The following is a 22,160-nucleotide window of genomic DNA, read 5'->3' on the forward strand; positions in this document are numbered from 1 at the left end:
AATGCTCCAGTATGTATCCATTTGCAGCTCCAGCGCCGCAATGATGGTCTGCCAGTAGCTGCAGCTGGATACACTTCCCGCACACATGGTCGTCAGGGACACGGGAAGTGTCCCTGATTTCCAAGATAGCACAGGAAGAGCATACCATGGGACCGAGCTGTGCTGCCATGACTTACCCTTTAATTAAATTAAATCAAATCAATACCACTAATTACACTACAATTAAATGATATACTCAAGGGCCCTTGTTTACTAGCACTGCCCGCTACACAACAGAGACCTTAGAAACTATAACCACAAAAATTAAGACCTTCTGAATTTTATTAACCTTAACTGTCAAACTATAGCGTAGTATAAATACTCACCTGGCCGTACTCACCCAATCAGCTGCTTCCACTTGCCCACGTCACTTTTTGAATTGTGCCGCCGCCGCCGGTCTGCGAGATTGGTAAGCCTTGTACTGCCGCTCCCGACACCGGGATGATCCTGACAACTGTTGTGCCGCATTGAAACAAGTGTAACTTGCCCCGAACGCACTGATTGAAGAAACTGCATCCACAACGCCACACTCAGGCGGGCATATGGAAATGAAGCCATTGAGCAGGCTGATCACAGAACTGCTCCAAATACACGAGCAAACTCGGGAGGAAGCTGATGAAAGGCAGATAAACACTGGTACCAGCTTCCCCACAACTTTCTTCGCTGGAAAAATTGCTAGTGCCATTCCAGCACTGCTAAAATGTTGCAAACAACGAGAAAACTTCTTTGACGATAGCAAAATACTGCGGATGCTGGAAGTCCGAAATAACAACAGAAAACGCTGAAAAAACTCAGCAGGCCAGGCAACATCCGTGGAGAGAGAAACAGAGTTAATGTTTCAGGTCGAAGACCTTTCGTCTTCGACCTGAAACGTTAACTCTGTTTCTCTCTCCACGGATGCTGCCTGGCCTGCTGAGTTTTTCCAGCATTTTCTGTTGTTATTGAGGAAACTTCTTTACCCAGAGAGTGGTGAGAATGTGGAACTCGCTACCACAGGGACTGGTTGAGGCGAATAGCACAGGTGCATTTAAGGGAAAGCTAGATAAGCACATGAGGGAGAAAGGAATCGAAGGGTTTGTGGAATAGGGTGAGATGAAGAGGGGGTGGGAGGAGGCTCGTGTGGAGCAGAAACACCGGCACGGACCAGATGGGCCGAATGGCCTGTTTCTGTGCTGTAAATTCTATGTAATTCTATGAAATTCACCCCCACTGTGCTGTTTAGTGTATAAGTATAGTGGACTACTGTGAAAAAAGTGTATTATGTTGATGAAAATTATTACTATTGGCTCTTTAGTTTACTCTAACTAAAACTACTTTTACTTCTTTCTTTACAAATCATAATAGCTGTAAATATTGATGGGAAGGCACGCCGATCAAGCTCCGATGATCAAAATGTAAAATCACTGTCTAAGGATTCTTCACTTATTAATCAGGAAGTTATGTCTAAAATTCTTGGTGAGAAAACCCCTTCTGTTCGTCATGAAGCCGTACCTTGTCCATCTCTGCCTATGATTAAGGATCCTTCTGTAGATCAAGAAGTTGCACCTACTCCAAATCGAACCTTCCCTCATCCAGAAGCTGTATCTGGTCCACATGAGAATTTCCCTAGGGCGCCATATGTCCGTCATGAAGCTGTGCCTGTTCCATACGAACCTATGATTAGGGCACCATATGTTCGTCATGAAGCAGTACCTATTCCGTATGATTCTTTGGCTAGGGCTCCATATTATCAAGAAGTCGTACCTGTTCCATATGACCCTTACATCAGGGCTCCATATTATCAAGAAGCCATACCTGCTTCATTTGAACCTGTGATTGTAGCCCCAGCTATGCGTCCAGAAGCTATTCCTGTTCCTATTTCATATGAAACTGTGATTATGACTCAGCCTCTTCGTCAAGCACCTGTGCCTGCTGCGTATGATTACAGGATTAAAAGTTCTCCTGTTCGTCAGGAGGTTTTACGTTCCCCGTATGACGCAAATTCATCGCCTGGTCATCAAGGAACTGTACCTACTGCAAGTGACACCAAGTCCCTGTCTGTCTGTCCACCAGCTGCATCTTCTCAACATGAGAGTCTGTCCTCGCCTACTTGTACTGAACTGATACCTGTTACTTATAGTAGTAAAACCTCAGAGGTTCGTCAGGAATCTGTACGGGTTAAATCCCCACCTGCTCTTCAAGAATGTTCATCTTCTCAGTTTGAAAGAAAGTCCCCGATTAGTTTCCAACAAGCAATGGCACCTCAATATCAGTCCCCACCTGTTTATTCACAACCTATACCATCTCCATTTGAGCCTATACCTCCATCTTACTATCAAGGGGTACCTACTCAATATGCAAATATGGCTCCAGTTGTTTACCAGCCCATATCACCTCAATACACCACTAAGTCCCCTCCTCTTTATCAACCAACAACAGCTTCTCAATATGAAAATAAGTACCCATTAATTGGTCAACAAACAGTACCTGCTCAGTATGAAACTTTTTCTCGGCCAATTGAGGATAAGTCTGTTTATCAACTAGCTCCAGGTGAGACTTTAATATGTACATCTGTTCCACAAGAAAGTGTGAGGCTCCCATCACCTATTCCATATGAGGGTTTGAAGATAAGCCCCTCTGTTCGTCAAGAAAATCCACCTGCTGCAAGTGGCGAGATCTTATCTGTTTGTCAAGACCATTCATGTGATCAGTGTAAGAAGGTCCCATCTACTCATCAAGATAAACCGGCTCCATGTGGCAATGTGTCATCTGTTTGCCAAGACCAGCCATGTGATCTCTGTAAGAAGGCTCACTCTACTGCTCAAGATAAACTGGCTCCATGTGGCGATGTCTCAACTGTTTGTCAAGACCATTCGTGTGATCAGTGTAAGAAGGCCCAATCTACTTCTCAAGATAAACTGGCACCAAGTGGCGATGTCTCATCTGTTTGTCAAGAACATTCATGTGATCAATGTAAGAAGAAGTCATCTCGTCAACAGTTATCAGCTGCTCCAAGTGGCGATGTCTCAACTGTTTGCGAAGAACATTCATGTGATCAATGTAAGAAGAAATCATCTACTCGTTTACAGTTATCGTCTGCTCCAAGTGGCGATGTCTCAACTGTTTGCGAAGAACATTCATGTGATCAGTGTAAGAAGTCGTCATCTACCTGTCAAGAGTTCTCATCTGCTCCAAGTGGTGATCTCCCAACTGGTTGTCAAGACCCTTCATGTGATCAATGTAAGAAGAAGTCATCTATCTGTCAAGAGTTCTCATCTGCTCCAAGTGGTGATCTCCCAACTGTTTGCGAAGAACATTCTTGTGATCAATGTAAGAAGTCATCTACCTGTCAAGAGGTCTCGTCTGCTCCAAGTGGTGATCTCCCAACTGTTTGCGAAGAACATTCTTGTGATCAATGTAAGAAGAAGTTATCTACCTGTCAAGTGGTCTCGTCTGCTCCAAGTGGTGATCTCCTAACTGTTTGCGAAGAACATTCTTGTGATCAATGTAAGAAGAAGTTATCAACCTGTCAAGAGGTCTTGTCTGCTCCAAGTGGTGATCTTCTAACTGTTTGCGAAGAACATTCTTGTGATCAATGTAAGAAGAAGTCATCTACCTGTAAAGAGGTCTCGTCTGCTCCAAGTGGTGATCTCCCAACTGTTTGCGAAGAACATTCTTGTGATCAATGTAAGAAGAAGTCATCTACCTGTAAAGAGGTCTCGTCTGCTCCAAGTGGTGATCTCCCAACTGTATGCGAAGAACATTCATGTGATCAATGTAAGAAGAAGTCATCTACTTGTCAACAGTTATCGGCTGCTCCAAGTGGCGATGTCGCAACTGTATGCAAAGAACATTCATGTGATCAATGTAAGAAGAAGTCATCTACTCGTTTACAGTTCTCGTCTGCTCCAAGTGGTGATCTCTCATCTGTTTGTCAGGACCATTCATGTGATCAATGTAAGAAGGAGTCATCCACCTGTCTAGTGTTCTTTTCTGCTCCAAGTGGTGATCTCTCATCTGGTTGTCAAGATGAGTCATGTGATCAGTGTAATAAGGAGTCATCTACCAATCAGCAGTTCTTGTCTGCTCCAAGTGGTGATCTCTCAACTGATTGTCAAGAAGAGTCATGTGATCAATGCCGGAAGAAGGCATCTACCAATCAACAGTTCTCATCTGCTCCGAGTGGTGATCTCTCAACTGGTTGTCAAGAAGAGTCATGTGATCAATGCCGGAAGAAGCCATCTACCAATCAACAGTTCTCGTCTGCTCCGAGTGGTGATCTCTCACCTGGTTGCGAAGACCCTTCATGTGATCAATGTCGGAAGAAGTCATCTACCAATCAACAGTTTTCGTCTGCTCCAAGTGGTGATCTGTCTTCTGGCTGTCAGGACCCTTCATGTGATCAATGTAAGAAGAAGTCATCTACCCATCAACGGTTCTCGTCTGCTCCAAGTGGTGATCTGTCTTCTGGCTGTCAGGACCCTTCATGTGATCAATGTAGCAGGACGTCATCTACCTGTCAACAGTTTTCATCTGCTCCAAGTGGTGATCTCTCAACTGGCTGTCAAGACCCTTCATGTGATCAATGTAAGAAGAAGTCATCTACCAGTCAACGGTTCTCGTCTGCTCCAAGTGGTGATCTCTCAACTGGTTGTCAAGACCATTCATGTGATCAATGTAGGAAGGTATCATCTACTCGTCAAGAGTCTTCATCTGGTCCAAGTGCCAATGCCTCATCTAGTTGTCAAGACCATTCATGTGATCAATGTAGGAAGGTGTCATCTACTCGTCAAGAGTCTTCATCTGGTCCAAGTGCCAATGCCTCATCTAGTTGTCAAGACCATTCATGTGATCAATGTAGGAAGGTGTCATCTACTCGTCAAGAGTCTTCATCTGGTCCAAGTGCCAATGCCTCATCTAGTTGTCAAGACCATTCATGTGATCAATGTAGGAAGGTGTCGTCTACTCGTCAAGAGTACTCGACTTGTGCAAGTGCCAATGCCTCATCTAGTTGTCAAGACCATTCATGTGATCAATGTAGGAAGGTGTCATCTACTCGTCAAGAGTCTTCATCTGGTCCAAGTGCCAATGCCTCATCTAGTTGTCAAGACCATTCATGTGACCAATGTAGGAAGGTGTCATCTACTCGTCAAGATTATTCGTCTGCTCCAAGTGGTGATCTCTCATCTGCTTGTCAAGACCATTCATGTGATCAATGTCGGAAGGTGTCATCTACTCGTCAAGATTATTCGACTGCTCCAAGTACCAATGCCTCATCTAGTTGTCAGGACCATTCATGTGATCAATGTAGGAATGTGTCATCTACTCGTCGAGATTATTCAACTGCTCCAAGTGGCAGTGTCTCATTTGGTTGTCAAGATCCTTCATGTGCTCAATGCAAGAAGGCATCATCGACTCTAATTAGCGATATCTCATCTGCTGGTCAAGAGCATTCATGTGATCATTGTAGGAAGGACTCATCTCAAGAATCTAAACCATGTGGGGTCTGTGAAAAATGTACCCAAAAAGCCTCTCGTGGAAGTCTCCAAGACCCCCAGGCTCCTACATTGCAATGTTTGTATAAGGCTCCATCATCTGCATATGGTGCAGAGGACAATGCGTCTACAGATCCATCAACAACATTTAGTCCACAGAATAGTGTGTGTAAGGCCCCACCCTTTAATCAAGGAAGTCCTGATGGAGGTAATTATGATACATTACCCACCAATAAGCCCATTTTCATGCACCTTTCCACAAAATGTTGCATTGTGAACTATAGTGATTCATCAACTTGCCTTGAACCCGTAATCGTATACCATGAATCTACAATTCAGAGAGTATCAGAAATTCACTTGAAGGATGAACCTGATGCAGCTAGTGCTAAAGGAGATGCTGGTGTATGTTCTGCTGAGGATCTGGCATCAATAGATAAAAAAGCTGAGGCAGCCTCACCTGCTCCTCCATCTGAAGAAGATACATCTTGCCATAGCTCTCCAGATTCTGTATGTGGGAGATCAGAAGGAGATGCACAGGAAAAATCATCCGCTGATGAAGCAGATGCTGGTAAGGAAGATACAAATTAGGTGAAGAGTAAAAGCTTTTGTAAGAAGTTTTGAACATGAGAATGAGAGAAAGCATATCATGTTCTTCCACAGACCATTGAACTCTAAGCCCGTCCATCCAGCAGAAACTGTGTGGGGGGGGGGGGGGCGGGGGGGCAGTGGCAGCAGCTAATGTAATGTGGGGGACCTATCGACTGGCTTCCTGCCCTGATCTACCTGACTAAAATTGCAGGTGACAAGGACACCCGCCCAAAGCCGCATTCCTGTCTAGGATTTAAAATCGATCCCGTTGATTTTTGAAGTTAGTGCAGTTCCCCCTAACAGTTAGCACGTAGTCTTTTGTTTCAGTTTGGTGTTTAACGTAACATTAGGAAAAATGGAGAAAGACTTGCAGATATGTAGATCAGGCTCGGATGATGTCATCAGAGCCTGACTGCTATATTAACCCGAGGCCTGATCAAAGGGAGCCATGTTAGCTTCTCTGCCAGGCCAAAGCTGTCAGGAAATGGATCCAGGGCCAGAAGGATAGATTAAAAAATTTTTTTTTTTTAAGTTTCCTTGTGAGCCAGGAGGCTCTGCAGGCTCCAGAAAGAAAGGTTGGGCCTCCCCTGGTGCGGGCTTGCCACCTCTTCTCCGAGCGGGTGATCCCTGTCGGACACCCCCTCCCCTTCCTAAAGACTTACCTTAGTGTTGGGATCCATTCCCTCTGGTCCCCAGTGGCAGCCTCCAGCCGTATGGTTTTAACGGCCAGGGCAGCCGCTTCCCGCTGACCACCAGGCTCTTTTGGTTGGGGAAGTCGGCCAGCGACGTGCAAATGAGGCCCATCTGGGCCTCCCAGCTCCCACTCCTGGATGGATTGGCCGCTCGCTAGGCTACATTCCTGCCCGGGATTTAAAGTCGATCCTGTTGATTTTGAAGTTAGTGCAGTTCCTCCTAACAGTAAGCACATTATTCTTTTGTTCCAATTTTCGTGTTTGATGTAACGTTAGGAGAATGAATTGCAAATGTAACAAAAGGATGGAATATGGGAAGATTAAATATTTTTGTACTAATGCAAGGAGATTTAGGAATAAACCTTGGGAATTAGATTGGGTTTCAGGTTCTACTGGCAGCCATACTTCTGTGATATTAGTGACATCACAGAAGTATGGCTGCCAGTAGAACATGAAAAATGAGATCACACTAAGAAGGGTATAGAGAGCCAAAACACCGCAGGAGAGCACATGAAGCACCCTCGGGGCCTTGCAACTGAGGCCACGAGTCAGGGAGTGGGGCAGAAGTGCCCCAGGAAGGGGAAGAAGCTGCTCCCAGCAGTGCCTTTATATCAGACGGCCAATTGTAATACGTTAAACAAAAACAAAAGCAAAAATTGGCCCTTTATCTTTGGGAATATGGACCCCTATCCCAACTTGGACCTGATGCTGTGCCTGTGCTGATCCTCTGCTGGGTTATGCTGGCTACTTCAGGGCAATGCCAAATCCAAGCAATGTGAGACAGCCTTCTCCTTGGGGTTTTCACACCATTAACTTCTGGATTTAGGTTGGGACCCACCTCTGGAGTAATAATCGCATTGTTATTGTCGCCCTTGCCTCAGCTCATCTGCTGCTCAAACCGTCACCCATGCCTGTGTTACCTCTAGACTTGACTCTTCCAATGACTCTCTAAGCTGGCCTCCTATCTTCTACCCTACATAAACTTGAGCTCATCCAAAACTCTGCTGCCCGTGTCCTAACTCGCATTATCGGTTCACCCATCATCCCTGTGCTCGCTGACCTACATTGGCTCCTGGTCCAGTAACACCTCAATTTTTAAAATTCTCATCCTTATTTTCAAATCTATGGCCTCTCCCCTCCCTTTCTCTGTTAGCTCCTCTAGCCCTACAACCTCTGACATATCTGCGTTCCTCCAATTCTGGCCACTTGTGCATCCCCCAATTTTAATTGCGTTCCACCATTGGCGGCTGTGCCTTCAGCTGCCTGGGCCCTAAGCTCTGGAATTCCCTCCCTAAACCGCTCCGCCTCTCTACCTCTCCTCCTTTAAGACGCTCCTTAAAACCGACCTCTTTGACCAAGCTTTCAGTCATTTGTCCTAATATCTCCTTATGTGGCTCAGTGTCAAACTTTATTTGATAATACTCCTGTGAAGTGTCTTGGGTCGTTATAGTACATAAAGGCGCTATAAAAACGCAAGTTCTTGTTGCATTGTGGAAATTGTTGCATGACAATACTAAAGTTCCACTATAAATGCATCCTAAGAGACGCTGCAGAAAACTGAATATAATAAATGAGGGATTTCAGTGACCCAGAAGTGAACTGTCGAGACCAATGAGCTTAATATCTGTAGTGGGGCAAATGCATGATGAATGCTCATTTTAAGAGCACAAGGGGCGAAGAAATAGTCGGTATGGATTTAAGACCAATCCTAGAATGAGACAGTACAGAAGGAGGCCATTCAGCCCATCGTGCCTGTGCTGGCTCTTTGAGAGAGCTATCCAGTTAGTCCCCCTCTCCTGCTCATTCCTCATAGCCCTGAAAAATTATTTCCCCTTCAAATATATATCAAAATCCCTTTTGAAAATGACTATTGCTTCTGTTTCCACCACCCTTTCAGGCAGTGCATTTCAGACCATCATAATTTGCTGCGTTTAAAAAAAAACTGTCCTCATCTCTCTGGCTCTTTTGCCAATTTCCTCTGGTTACTGACTTTCCTGACAGTGGAAACAATTTCTCCTTATTTGCTCTATCAAAACAACTTCATAATTTTGAACACCTCTATTAAATCGCTCCTTAACCTTCTCTACTCTTCAGCTTCTCTAAGTCTCTCCACATAACGAAGTCCCTCATCCCTGGAACCATTCTAATAAATCTCCTCTGCACCTTCTCCAAGGCCTTGACATCCTTCCTAAAGTGTGGTGCCCAGAATTGGACACAATACTCCAGCTGAAGCCTAACCAATGATTTATAAAAGTTAAGCATAACTTCCTTGCTTTTGTACTCTTACGCCTCTATTTATAAATGTAAGAAGTCACACAACACCAGGTTATAGTCCAACAGTTTTATTTGAAATCACAAGCTTTCGGAGCGCTGCTCCTTCGTCAGGTGAAGTGGAGAGATGCATAAAGACACAGCTTATATAGTCAGAGAATAATGCCAGATGATTACAGGTAATCTTTCTAACTGTCATTTATCACACCTCGGCAGATAGTCACAGCAATCAAAGGTGTGAATGGTGTCCAAACAGGTCAGTCAGGAAAACATTACATCAAAGAACAATGAGGTGGGGTCACAAGGGGTCAAATGTTGCAGATGCTGGGATCTGTATGAAAAACAAAAAAAACATTTTTTTTGCTGGAAATCACAGCAGGTCCGGCCGCATCTGTGTAGAGAGAACAAGCCAACAACGACTCGAGTCTGGGTGATCCTACGTCAGGTGGGGTTACATGTAGTGTGACATGAACCCAAGATCCCGGTTGAGGCCGTCCTCATGAGTGCGGAACTTGGCTATCCACACCACCCCTATTTATAAAGTCAAGGATCTCATATTTGACTAGACTGTGGAGGGATTTTAACTGCCAGCGGGTTTCCAGCGGAAAACCGCGTGGTCCAGTCAGATTCTCACCCGCCTGCAGCAGATTTAGGCTACACAGTTTTACCCGTTGGGCCTCATTGACATGCCATCGGCCGAATGCCTGCACGGAACAGGCGGGAAGTAGTGAGAAGCAGCTTCTTCAGCTTGTGCAGTTGATCAACAAATGAGGTAAGCTGAAAGAAAAGGCTTACATGCAAGGAAAAGTGGAAATCCAGCAGACAGACAGCTGTAAAAAGCAACACAGAAATGCAATGAGAGATGCAAAAGAGGATTATGAAAAAAGAGTTACGAGGGATCCTAAATATAAATCAAGGGGAGGAGAATTTAGTGGAGTCAAAAAAAAAGGTAATGGAGAAAATAATGGGACTTCAGGTTTTCACCACAGAGTATTGAATGAAATGAAGAAATTGAAGATACATTCGTCATAATTTTACAAAGCTCTCTTGATTTAGGAATTGTATGTTTAGATGGGAAAATTGCAAATGTCACTCCATTATTTAAAAAGGGAGGGAGAGAGAAACCAGGTAACTTCAAACATGTCAGTTTAACATCACTTGTGGGGAAGTTACTGGAATCTATCATCAGAGACAGAGTAACTGAGCACTTGGACAACTATGAGCTGATTAAAGAGAGTCAGCATCGATTTGGAAAGGGTAGGCCATGTATGACTAATTTCTGAGCCGGCCGCTTACATGGTGGCGAGGGGAGTGTCTATGGATGTTGTCTATAAGGACTTTCAAAAGTCATTCAATAAGGTTCCGCACAAGAGATCATTAGCAAAAATGAAAGTGCACATTATTGGAAGTAACCTTGTGACATGAGTTGGTAAATGGCTGGGAGGTAGGAGACAGAGTTGGAATAAAGGGAATGATCTCTGATTGGCAGGATGTGACAAGTGGTGTTCCCCAGGGATCTGAAATGGTGTCTCAGCTTTTCACCACATATAGTAATGACTTGGATGAAGGAATAGAGAGTTGTATATCCAGTTTGCAGATGACTCTAAGTTAGGAGGTATAGTAAGTTGTGTAGATTGGATCAGGAAGTTACAAAGGGACATAGACAGACTAAGTGAGTGGGAAAAGCTATGGCAGATGGAATTCAATGTGGGGAAACATGAGGTTATCCAATTTTGATCTGAGAAAGACAATTTGGAATTTCTTTTACAGGCGAGAGACTCGGAGCTTTGGTGGAGGAAAGGTATTTAAGTGTCCCATGTACACAAATCACTAAAACCTAGTGTACATGTGCAAAAAGTAATCAATAAGGCAAATGGAATGTTAGCTTTTTTCGCAAGGGGATTGGAATACAAAAGTGAAGAAATGATGCTTCAGTTGTACAGAGCTTTGGTCAGACTCCATCTGGAGTAACTGCGTTCAATTTTAGGCCCCGCACCTCAGGAAAGATGTATTGGCCTTGGAGGGGGTGCAGCGCAGATTCACCAGCATGATACTAAGGCTTGAAGGGTTAAATTATGAGGTTGCAAAAACAGGTGTTTAGAAGGATGAGGGGCGATCCAATTGAGGTGTTTAAAATGATAAAAGGATTTTGAAGGATACCCAAAAAATATTTCTTCGTGGGAAATCCAGAACAAGATGGCATAATCTTAATATTAAGAGTGAAATCAGGAAGCCCTTTCTCACACGAAGGGTAGTGGAAATCTGGAACTCTCTTCCCCCAAAAGGCTGTGGGAGTAATTTGCAATTTTCAAGAGTGAGATTTTTGTTTGGAAAAATATCAAGGGTTATGGAGAAAATGTAGGTACATGATGTTGAGGTACAGATCAGCCATCATCTAATTGAATGGCGGAACAGGCTCGAGGGGCTGAATGGCCTCCTGTTCTTATGTTCCTGTAATTCCCCTGATAACCACTTTGGCACAGGCGTGTGCTTAAATGTAGTGCTCCTCTGCTGCTGTTCGGGCAACTCTTGGGGTCGATATCCATGAGAGGAGAGGGGTACATCTCGTCACCCACACGCCATTCGTTAACACGACTTTCTTCCTTGAAAGGTGTGGCAGTTTTTGTTTTTGGGTATGGTAGTGTGGTTATGTTACTAGGCTAGTAATCTGGAGACATGGGTTCAAATCCCTCCCTGGCAGTTTGAGAGTTTGAATTCTGCTTAATAAAAAAGGCTGGTACAAGTGAAAGTGACCGTGAAGCTGTCGGACTGTGGTAAGAACCCAACTGGCTCACTGATGAACTTTAGGGAAGGAAACCTGCTGTCGTTACCCGGTCTGGCCTATATGTGACTCCAGTCCCACACCAACGCAGTTAACTCTTAATTGCCGTCTGAAGTGGCCAGCAAGCCCACTCAATTGTAGCTAACCACTGCGAAGAATACTCCTATGTACCAGCATTATGGAAACACCTTGATCACGCGGACTGCTTGCGGTGTAAGAAGAAGGCCCACGCCACCTTCCTGGGTCAGCTAGGGGTGGGCAGTAAATGCCGGCCTTGTCAGCGACGCCCACATCCCGAGAATCAATTAAAAAAGGAGCTCACAGAGGGATGAATTCCAAAAGCCGAAAGCAACTTGCATTGACGTGCAGGAACCTTGCACGTTGTCACACACAATCTGTACATTAGAAACATAGAAACTAGGAGCAGGAGTAGGCCATTCGGCCCTTCGAGCCTGCTCCGCCATTCAACGAGATCATGGCTGATCATCCAAACCCTAGCACCCGGTCCCTACACCGACAGCCATCCCACCCAAGCCCTATCCCCGTAACCCCACATATTTAATACCCCCTAACACTAAGAGCCAATTTTTATCATGGCCAATCAACCTAACCCGCACATCTTTGGACTGTGGGAGGAAACCGGAGCACCCGGAGGAAACCCACGCAAACACGGGGAGAATGTGCAAACTCCACACAGACAGTCACCCGAGGCCGGATTTGAACCCGGGTCCCTGGCGCTGTGAGGCAACAGTGCTAACCACTATGCCACCGTGCTACCCTGGCAGTACAAGACTGTTCTCTTGAGGATGTTGAAGGGGTGACTGTAGGAGCTTCCAAAACATTTACTGCTCTCTTGATCTTGGGAAAGCCATAAACCCCATAAAACTGGATGGCCCTAACTTGATGCTCCTGTGCTTTTATGCCAATTTGGTCCTCATGCAGTAGCTGAAAGCTCCTCTGGTGCCTTTTTGGTGAAATGCATTTTTCTAATAGTCATCTCCTCACTAAAGGTCCAAATAGTGTTGCCTGAATATTCTTCAGGGAGGGAGGTAATAGCTGGTGGGGCACATCCTTAGAAATGCTGCTTCACTCTCCATCCTCTCCTGCTTTTACTTGTCTCTCTCTTCCATGATAATGGCATGCAATAGCTAATCCCAAGAACCTCTCACTAGGGGTGGGGGGGGGGGGGGGTGGAGTTAAAGGGGCCGATTTTCCTGGAGCCGTCAGACGGGCTTTCAGGCATGTTGGGGGGGGGGGGGGGGAATCGCAAAAATAGGGGGTCGCGACCCCTCCCCCGCCTGATTCCCCGCCCCGTCCGATTTTCACCCAGGCGTTTCTGTCCGACCTGAATCACTCCCGCCCACAGCAGGTGGGACTGGTCTTCAGGCACCTTACCAATAATTGGCATCTATAATGCCATTTTAAGGGGCCCTTGCTATTTTCAGCCTTTTCCCACGTTAAACACGCCTGGTGGGAACCCCGCTGATGAAACCTGGCGTGAACAATATCGGATTGCTGACTATCAGCTGCAGGTCAATCAGGAAAGAAGAGATTTAATCAGACATCATTTGTAGGTTGCAGGACCTTGTTGTTTCAGGCTTGGGGCAACTTGTTCGAGGCTTAGGCACAGCTGTGGAAGGTTGGAGCCTCACACATTTCTCCAGTGTGAGCTCCTGGGAAGCCCCTCTCGCCACCCTCACTCAGCGCTTCCTCAACTGAGGCACCTACCAGAAGCATGGGAGGCCTGTTTTTCCTTCCCCTCTTGGCATTAGAGGACCTCCAGCCCCATTCGCGAAATGACACACGCCACAACTGCAGAAGTTGCCATCAGAAATTTTATTTACAATAACCAACTGATGGCATTTTTCAAGTAAACACAACATTTCACCCAAGTGACTACCCTTGTGACTATTAGTGCCTTATTTTCCTCTTACGCGTGCTCCTACGTAGTGGTTCCTCTGTGGCTTCAGCAGATGTGGAGGCCCCTTGCTCACTTTCCTGCTGCTCCTGTCTCGACACCTTTGGCGGGTGTCCTCTGGGATGGCGAGCCTGTGAGGGCTCGCCAGCAGTCTGCTGCTCCTGCGGCTGTGCAGGAGTTGAGACGTCTATCTCAGTTGGGTGTGGACTCCGGCGGGGCTCTGACCGAGGGCTCTGCAGTGGCATGGAAGTGTGAGCGCTTGGAGAGGAGCCCCCACTTCCTTGAGGTCTGCCACCAACCTCCCTCTCATGGGTCAGGTCCCCCTCAGTGCCTGCAAGTGGCTTGAGAGCAGCTTGCTGCACATCAGGGGGGCCATGGGGACCCATTTCTACAATGGCAGTCCTACTCAGAGGGTCTGCCATGAAGGTCTGGTTTCTCTGTTCCATCGCTCCTCCAGAGATGTCAGTCTATTCTGAACACTCACCATGTTTTCAACACTCTGGCGCCTTAGCTCCTCCATGGCCGTAGCCATCCTCTCCTCTACTGTAGCCATCCTTTCCACGGAGGTTGCCATCTTTTCCGTGGTGATGCATTCATGCGCCAATGACTCCACAAAGGCTCTGCTCATGTTCGCTATGGACTCCTCCATTCGCTCCACACTTGCAGCGACCCTGGAGACAAAACCTGCCAGAGACTCCTGCATCTGTGCATGGAGATCCATCACCTCTTCTCTTGCGGATGGACCCAGAGGCAGAGGGTTGACATGCAGCTGAGCTGGCAGAGTCCTGTGCCCTCCGACGAGGACTCTCCACTGCTGTCCCTGTCTCCACCATCTGCTGATGCTCACTTGTGAGCTGTGATACACCAGGTGATAACACTACTCTATCTCGCGAAGGTCCCACCGAGGTATGAGTGTCTGCGCTGGTGCTGGGTGCGCTGAATTCTGCTGACATTGCGCCCTCAGTGGTTGGAGCTTCCTCTGAAGAGTCTGGCTGCTCAGCCTCTTCCTCCTCCGCAGTGGGGACGGGAGCTCTGGATGGTCCTGTGGGGGAGTAAAGGAAAGAGTTAGAGATGTGATGCCAAGGTTACATGCACATTGGATTTTGCAGATGATAAGTCCAAATGATGTAGCTTCAGAATCATAACAGCGACTCATGCTATGTCAATGAGAGAGATGGAAAACTATTCTGTCACCAGCTTGCGGGACTGCCCCCGTCTCTCCTTTCCCAACTTTCGCAGCCACATCAGCCCCGACAATTTCTGGCATTCCTTCCTCCCAGGGGGTCAGGTGGGCTACTGAGGGTGGGCCTCCTCCAGTCCTGGCTCGCTCTCTGTTGTTGTGAGCTCTCTTTTCCTGCAATGAGGGAGACAAGTGGAGTTTGAGTGAGAATGAAGTGTAGAGATTGCATAGCATAGATACTTAGGGGGAGACAAAGATGGTGTGAGGCTGCAAGACCAAGGGCCCTCCCTGTGCGTTGTCAGTTGTGTTCAAAGCATCAGAGTGAGAGGGAGTGTGAGGGCTGCATGGTGGAATAGTTAGGTGAATGTGAGCATAGAGAGAGAGGGAATGGGTAAGGGTGCATGGATGTGACTGTGAAGTGGGATGTGGAGGAAGAGAGTGCTAAAGCTGAGTGCTGGTGGGGAAAGGCAATGGGGATCAGTTTGAGGGTGATGGAAACTTCATACTTACTTTTCCTGTACGGTGAAGGTCATGGAATCGTTTCCGACACTGTATCCAGGTTCTTCTGCTGTCACCTGCATCCATGCAGCCTTGGTCTCAGTGGGAGGCCTCTTCCTCCCTGACCTAGGGAAGAGGACCTCCCTGTGGGCCCTGATCCCATCCAATAATGCCTGCAGTGAAGCCTCGTCGAATTTGGAGGCAGCTCGGGGTCTGGCACTGGCCACAGCTGCTGCAGGCTCCTCTGCCATCCTGTATGGTTCGTTTGGAAGCCTGCAGAGGAAGCAATGCTTGCTGTGGACCTTAAAAGCACCACGAATGATGACATCATACTGTGCGACTTTCTGACTGGAAATAGTCAATTAGCAAGGCTTCCCACACGCTGGAAATTAATTGGCCAATTGAGGGAAAATTGTATCAATCTGGCAGACCCATTTACATTTGTGTGGGAACCCCGACATTCAGGGAACCCGACAATTCCCCACACCTGCAGGAAAATCGGCCCCAAAGTCTCATGGTGTTTTAAGCCCCAAAGGCAGCCAGAAGCAAGTTCAAGGCTGTGCAGACTGAATGCAAAAAAAAAAGATTGCATCAAAATTGAAAGGCACCGACTCCATCCATCCCTCTCCCTGGCAACTGTCTGAGGCTGTACCAGACCTTCCACAACCTTGGTGTCGTATTTGACACCGAGTTGAGCTTCCGACCACATATCTGCTGCTCCATCACCAAGACTGCCTACTTCCACCTAACATCGACTGACTCCGCCGTGCCTCAGCTCATCTGCTGCTGAAACTATGTTAAAGGCGCTGTATAAATGCAAGTCGTTGTCACCATTGAGGGGGAAAGACAATCTTTTCGATAACACGATTTAAACCAATTCTGTCTACGTTATTCACTGTCTATATTACTGTTTTGTCTTTGTTAGAAATAAAAGTAATGTAAAAACATAATATTCTTACAAGCTGCACCTTACACTAACAATGCCTGGTGCACTAACACGGACATAATCGATAGATCCTGTTCGGCTGATTTGGAATTCCTCATGGTAAGGTGCAGACCCTTCTACCTGCCTCGGGAATTCACGGCTGTTATCATCACTGCGGTCTACATCCCACCACATGCTAATGCCAAACTAGCACTGAAGGACCTCTACAGGGCCATCAGCGAACAACAAACTGCGCACTCAGACGGAGCCTTTATTGTCGCGGGGGACTTCAATCACATAAACCTAAAATCTGTACAACCGAAATTCCACCAGAATGTTTCCTGCCCCAAAAGAGGGGAGAACACACTGGATCAAGTCTACACGAGCATTGTAGATGCTTATAAGGCCATTCCCTGCCCCCACCTTGGGAAGTCTGACCACCTCTCCCTGTTTCTAGCCCCGGCATACAAACCGCTCATCAAAAGAGTGAGAACATCAGTGAGATCAGTGAAAGTATGGCCAGAGAGGGCAGTCTCGGAGCTTCAGGATTGCTTCGAACGCACTGATTGGGGCATGTTTGCCCATAATGACATCGAGGAATACGCACCCACAGTGCTATTCTACATTAACAGTTGCGTCGAGGTCGTCATGACCCATAAAAATATCAGGACATACCCCAACCAGAAACCCTGGATGAATGGAGAGGTCCACTCGCTGTTGAAAGCACGCGATGCAGCATTTAAATCTGGCGACGCGGCGACTTACAGTGCAGCTAGGACCAACCTAAAAAAGGGTATCAGGACTGCCAAAAGGAAACAGACACTGCGGATAGAAGATCATTTCCACAACAACTCGGACCCCCGGCGCATGTGGCAAGGCATCCAGTCCATCACTGACTACAAGAGCAAAAACACCAGCCCCCCGGTTAGCGATACCTCCCTTCCGGAGGAGCTTAACAACTTCTATGCTCGCTTCGACAGGGACAACAGGGAGCCGGCTACCAAAGCCTTGCCACCCCCGGAAGACCAGGTGCTCACTCTGTCGACCTCCGACGTAAGGGGTGTTCTACGCGGAGTGAACACACGAAAGGCTGCTGGACTGGATAGCATCCCTGGACGGGTACTCAAGGAATGTGCTGATCAGCTGGCTGATGTCTTCACCGCCATCTTCAATCTGTCATTGGCCCAAGCAGTAGTCCCTACATGCTTCAAGACCGCTACCATTATTCCTGTGCCAAAGCAAACGGCTGTGACGTGCCTGAACGACTATTGACCTGTCGCACTCACACCCATCATAATGAAGTGTTTCGAGAGACTGGTCCTGGCTCACATCAAAGCCAGTGTTCCCACCTCTCTTGACCAACACCAGTTTGCCTATCGTGCAAACAGATCAACGGAGGATGCAATCACAACTGCTCTACACTCTGCACTGAATCACTTAGATGGTAAAGAGACCTACATCAGAATGCTGTTCATAGACTACAGCTCAGCATTCAACACTATCGTCCCCAACAAGCTGGCCACCAAACTCCACACTCTTGGCCTGAACACTTCCCTCTGCAACTGGACCCTGGACTTCCTAACAAACAGACCCCAGTCTGTCAAATTAGGTAACCACACCTCCCCCCCGACCCTGAACACGGGGGCCCCACAAGGATGTGTGCTGAGCCCCCTCCTCTACTCCCTCTTCACCCACGACTGTGTGGCTGTTCATGGTTCCAACACCATCATCAAGTTTGCGGATGATACCACGGTAGTAGGCCAGATCACCAACAACGATGAGTCAGCCTACAGGGAGGAGGTCCAGCATCTCGTGAAGTGGTGCGCCGATAACAACCTGGCCCTTAACATCAAGAAAACCAAAGAAATCATTGTGGACTTCAGGAAGTCTAAAGGCGGAAGTCACACCCCCATCCACATCCATGGGGCTGTGGTGGAAAGGGTGGACAGCTTTAAGTTCCTCGGAGTCCACATCACGGAAGACCTCTCCTGGTCCCTCAATACCTCCTCTCTGGTGAAGAAGGCCCAGCAGCGCCTATATTTCCTAAGGAGGCTGAAGGGATGTAACCTGTCACCCCTGATCCTCTCTAACTTTTACCGCTGCACAATAGAGAGCATCTGACGAACTGTATCACAGTATGGTATGGCAGCTGTAGCTACTATGACCGGAAAGCCCTGCAGCGGGTAGTCAAAACTGCCTAACACATTACCGGCACCCGGCTACCGACCATAGAGCACATATACCAGAAACGCTGTTTACGGAGGTCACGGACCATCATCAAAGACCCTACCCACCCCAGCCACAGTCTGTTCGCCCTCCTGCCATCTGGGAGATGCTACAGATGCATTCGCACCCGTACGACCAGATTTAGGAACAGCTTCTTTCCCAGGGCTGTCATCCTACTGAACTCCACAAATAAACTCTAAAGCCTGCACATCTGCCAATGCACTTTATTATGGTTATGTTTATGTTAATGTATTACAAGCCAAATGAATGTTGAATGTTTAAATGTCTTAATCTAAATGTACACTCTCGGGAGCCGCAAGCCTACATTTCGTTGTACTGCACTTGTGCACTAACAATGACAATAAAGTTGATTATTATTATTGATGATTATTATTACGTTTTGTATTCTAACTTACCCCGCGTGCATTGCAAGCATAATATCGGGAAATTCAGGGCTACAGTGCCCACTGGTCCCATTCTAATGTACATTAAATAGGTAATAAAAACAGAAAATGCTGGAAAGACTCAGGAGGTCAGGCAGCATCTGTGGAGAGAGAAACAGAGTCAACGTTTCAAGTCGATGACTTTTTGTCAGAACGTTACATAGGTGGCTGGGAACTCGGCAGGATGTTCACATGAAGCGTTAAAATTATCAGAAATATGGAGGGGTGAGGGACATTTTTGGGGAGGAATACCAATTCTGACGGGCAAAGGACTTGCTGTGGATTGTTGGGGGCCAGTGTATGGTGTATATATCTCACTTCCTAATGAGGTGCTCCTTCATAAGTGTTCGTAGCCTACCTCCACTCTGTAATATCGCTAATCTCCGCCCCTGCATCAGCTCATCTGCTGCTGAAACCCTTATCCATGCCTTTGTTACCTCTCGACTGAACTATTCCAATGCTCTCCTGGCCGGCCTTCCACCTAGCACCCTCCGTAAACTTGAGGTCATCCAAAATTCTGCTGCCCATATCCTAACTTGCATCAAGTCCTGTTCACCCATCACCCCTGTGCTTGCTGACCTATATTTGCTCCTGGTCTGGCAATGCCTTGATTTTAAAATTCTCATCTTTGTTATCAAATCCTCCATGGCTTCGTCCCCCCCCTCCCTATCTCTGTAACCTCCTCCAGCCCTACAACCCTCCGAGGTCTCTGCGCTCCTCCAATTCTTCTTCTCCCAGGCCAATTAGGCTGCTCAATGGCTGGTACAAATCAATGACCCATACTTACAATTTAAGCAGCCTTCACCTGTTTCAGGTGGGCGGAACGCTTGCCTATTTATAGGCCTGCCTGAAAATTGCATCAGACGGGCCGTGGGTGTCACTGGGGCGACCAAGGTGCCCCCTCTTCCCCCACCGCCCCCCCCCCTCCCGATTTTCAATTGCTGCCCATTTATTTATCCAGGCAAGGAATGGTCAGCCAGCTGTAATAAATTGCCCCTCATATCACTGAAGTTTTCTCCTCATCTCCACCAGTCCTCCCCAGGCTCATCTCCTCCAAGAGGCCTATTTGCTGTTTTCTTGACCCCTTCCCCAGCCAACTCCTGAACACTTAAGTACCTCTTCTTGCTACAATGCTCGCTGACATCATAAATGGCTCTCTTTTGCTCAGGCACCATTCCATTCACCACCAAAGGTGTCTTTATTATCTCTTTCCGTGGCTATCTATTCAGGTTGAACAGACAATGCATGACTTGAGTGTCCTGAGCTGTGCTTGAAACCCAATAATTTATCCATTACTGAAAGCACATACCTCCATATACACAACACTTCTTGTCTCTACTCTTACCTCACTCACTCTGCTGCTGAAACCCTTATCCATGGTTTTGTTACGTGGACTTCCCAGTGTCCCCCTCGTTAGTCAAGCTTAACCCAACACAAACTCCATTCATGCAAATCCCTGCCATCTGCATCCTATCCCAAACTAAGTCCTGCCTCGCCCAATGCTCATGTTTTAGCTGACCTGCATTGTCCTCCAAACCATGGCCTTCCATATCCTTCTCTGCAACCTACTGCAGCCCTATATCCTAGCTCCATCCATCTGTGCTCCAGTTATGCATCCTCCTGTCCTAATGCTTCTCACTTAGTGGCAAATCTACTATCTTGTCTCTGCATTTTTAGCTCTGCATTTGGGTCAATTCTCATCATTCTTCTGCTAGTGCTTGGTTCATTTGTCTCCTATTTGAAGCACTGGGAATGTTACATTAAAGTTACTGTACAAATATAAGTTATTGCTTTGTACCCATTTTAGATTCCATTCATATTGTAGTCTTTGTTTTCTAATGTAGGTGTTCAGGAGCCTGAAAAGACTGAAGACAGTGCTAGCTGCCCAATGTTTTTCCCAAGTAAAGAGGACACCTCAGCTTCCCCCACAGAGGAGAAGACACCAGAGCCAGCTGCGGAAGATAGTTCTTCAAAAACAGCAGAGGCTGCAAAGGCTGATTCTGCAGAAGAGGAGAAGACAACAGAGGCAGGTGCTAGTTGCCCGATGGAAGAAAGATCTTCAAAATCAGAAGACACTGCAACGACTCCAAAATCCAGCAAAACCGACGTGAAAGATAAAAGCAGTGACCAGCAGTTGCCTTCCATTGTTGATAAGGGATTTAAAAAGGTAAATGGCAGGATTGATGCATTGGGAACCAAGATGGATGGTCTGTTAGACAGCATTAAATCTCTTGCTGATGTTATGACCAAGGAGCAAGGAGAGGATGAGAAGCGAGAAGCAAAGCCTGTTAAAGAAGAACCAAAAGCAGCGACACCAAAAGCAGCGACACCAAAAGCAGCGACACCAGAAGCAAAAACACCAGGAGCAACGACACCAGGAGTAACGACACCAAAAGCAGCGACACCAAAAGCAGCGACACCAGGAGCAACAACACCAGAACCAAAATCACCAGAACCAGAACCACAAACGGAAGCAGAAGCAGAAACCAAAGCAGAATAAATGACAGAACCAGGACTTTTCTACCCTCTTCTGACCTGTGTGGAAAGACAGTGTGGGGTATGTCTTCTTAAGTAAAACACTCTAAGAAAAGGCTGAAGACAGTAGTTATGTTAGTGAACCCTGGTACTTTAAAAAAAAACTTGTAAGAATGTGTGCAATAAAGATCTTATTGCCAATTAGTTCTGCCTTCTGGCTCTTGTTCATTAATCTATTTGGAAATGTCCGAGTTACTGCTTCCTGCTAATTGCAAGGTAATACATTTAATCCCTGCTTAAATCCTTGCAAAGATTGTGCATATTTTGATGTTTCTTCCCCTGCTCCCGTTTGTAAAAATTGACTTGTTGGTCCTATTTTCCAAACTTATTAAGCCACATCTTATGAGCATTTAAAGGGAAGCTAGATATGCACATGAGGGAGAAAGGATGGGGTGAGATGAAGTAGGGTGGGAGGAGGCTCGTGTGGAGCATAAACGCCGGCATGAACTGGATGGGCCGAGAGTGGTCTGTTTCTGTGCTGTAAATTCTATGTAAACCAGGAAAGCAAATTGGCAACCTCATCCCACACCTACGCCTTTGCCACTCTTCAGCTGACTGTTAGGAAGTGAACAAGAGATGCTTATAAGGG

At 46.7% G+C, this 22,160-nt stretch overlaps 1 protein-coding gene across 2 annotated transcripts in view; it reads left to right on the forward strand.

Annotated features, from left to right (window-relative positions):
* The window catches only part of LOC147114511 (uncharacterized), a 94,907-nt gene extending 73,192 nt beyond the window's left edge, over positions 1–21,715 (forward strand). Inside the window, exons 5-6 of one of the 2 annotated variants that reach the window (XM_085992227.1) lie at positions 1,384–6,081; positions 20,881–21,715. In XM_085992227.1, coding sequence (XP_085848353.1) covers positions 1,384–6,081; positions 20,881–21,536 — 5,354 coding nt within the window. In that variant the 3' untranslated portion in view covers positions 21,537–21,715. The remainder of the gene's footprint in view (positions 1–1,383; positions 6,082–20,880) is intronic. The other variant, XM_085992228.1, reaches the window with a different exon arrangement.
* The last annotated feature ends 445 nt before the right edge of the window (positions 21,716–22,160 follow it).

Source organism: Somniosus microcephalus, chromosome 7, assembly GCF_052327205.1.
Source record: "Somniosus microcephalus isolate GS21.2 chromosome 7, FLI_Smic_1.0, whole genome shotgun sequence".
Classification (NCBI taxonomy): domain Eukaryota; kingdom Metazoa; phylum Chordata; class Chondrichthyes; order Squaliformes; family Somniosidae; genus Somniosus; species Somniosus microcephalus.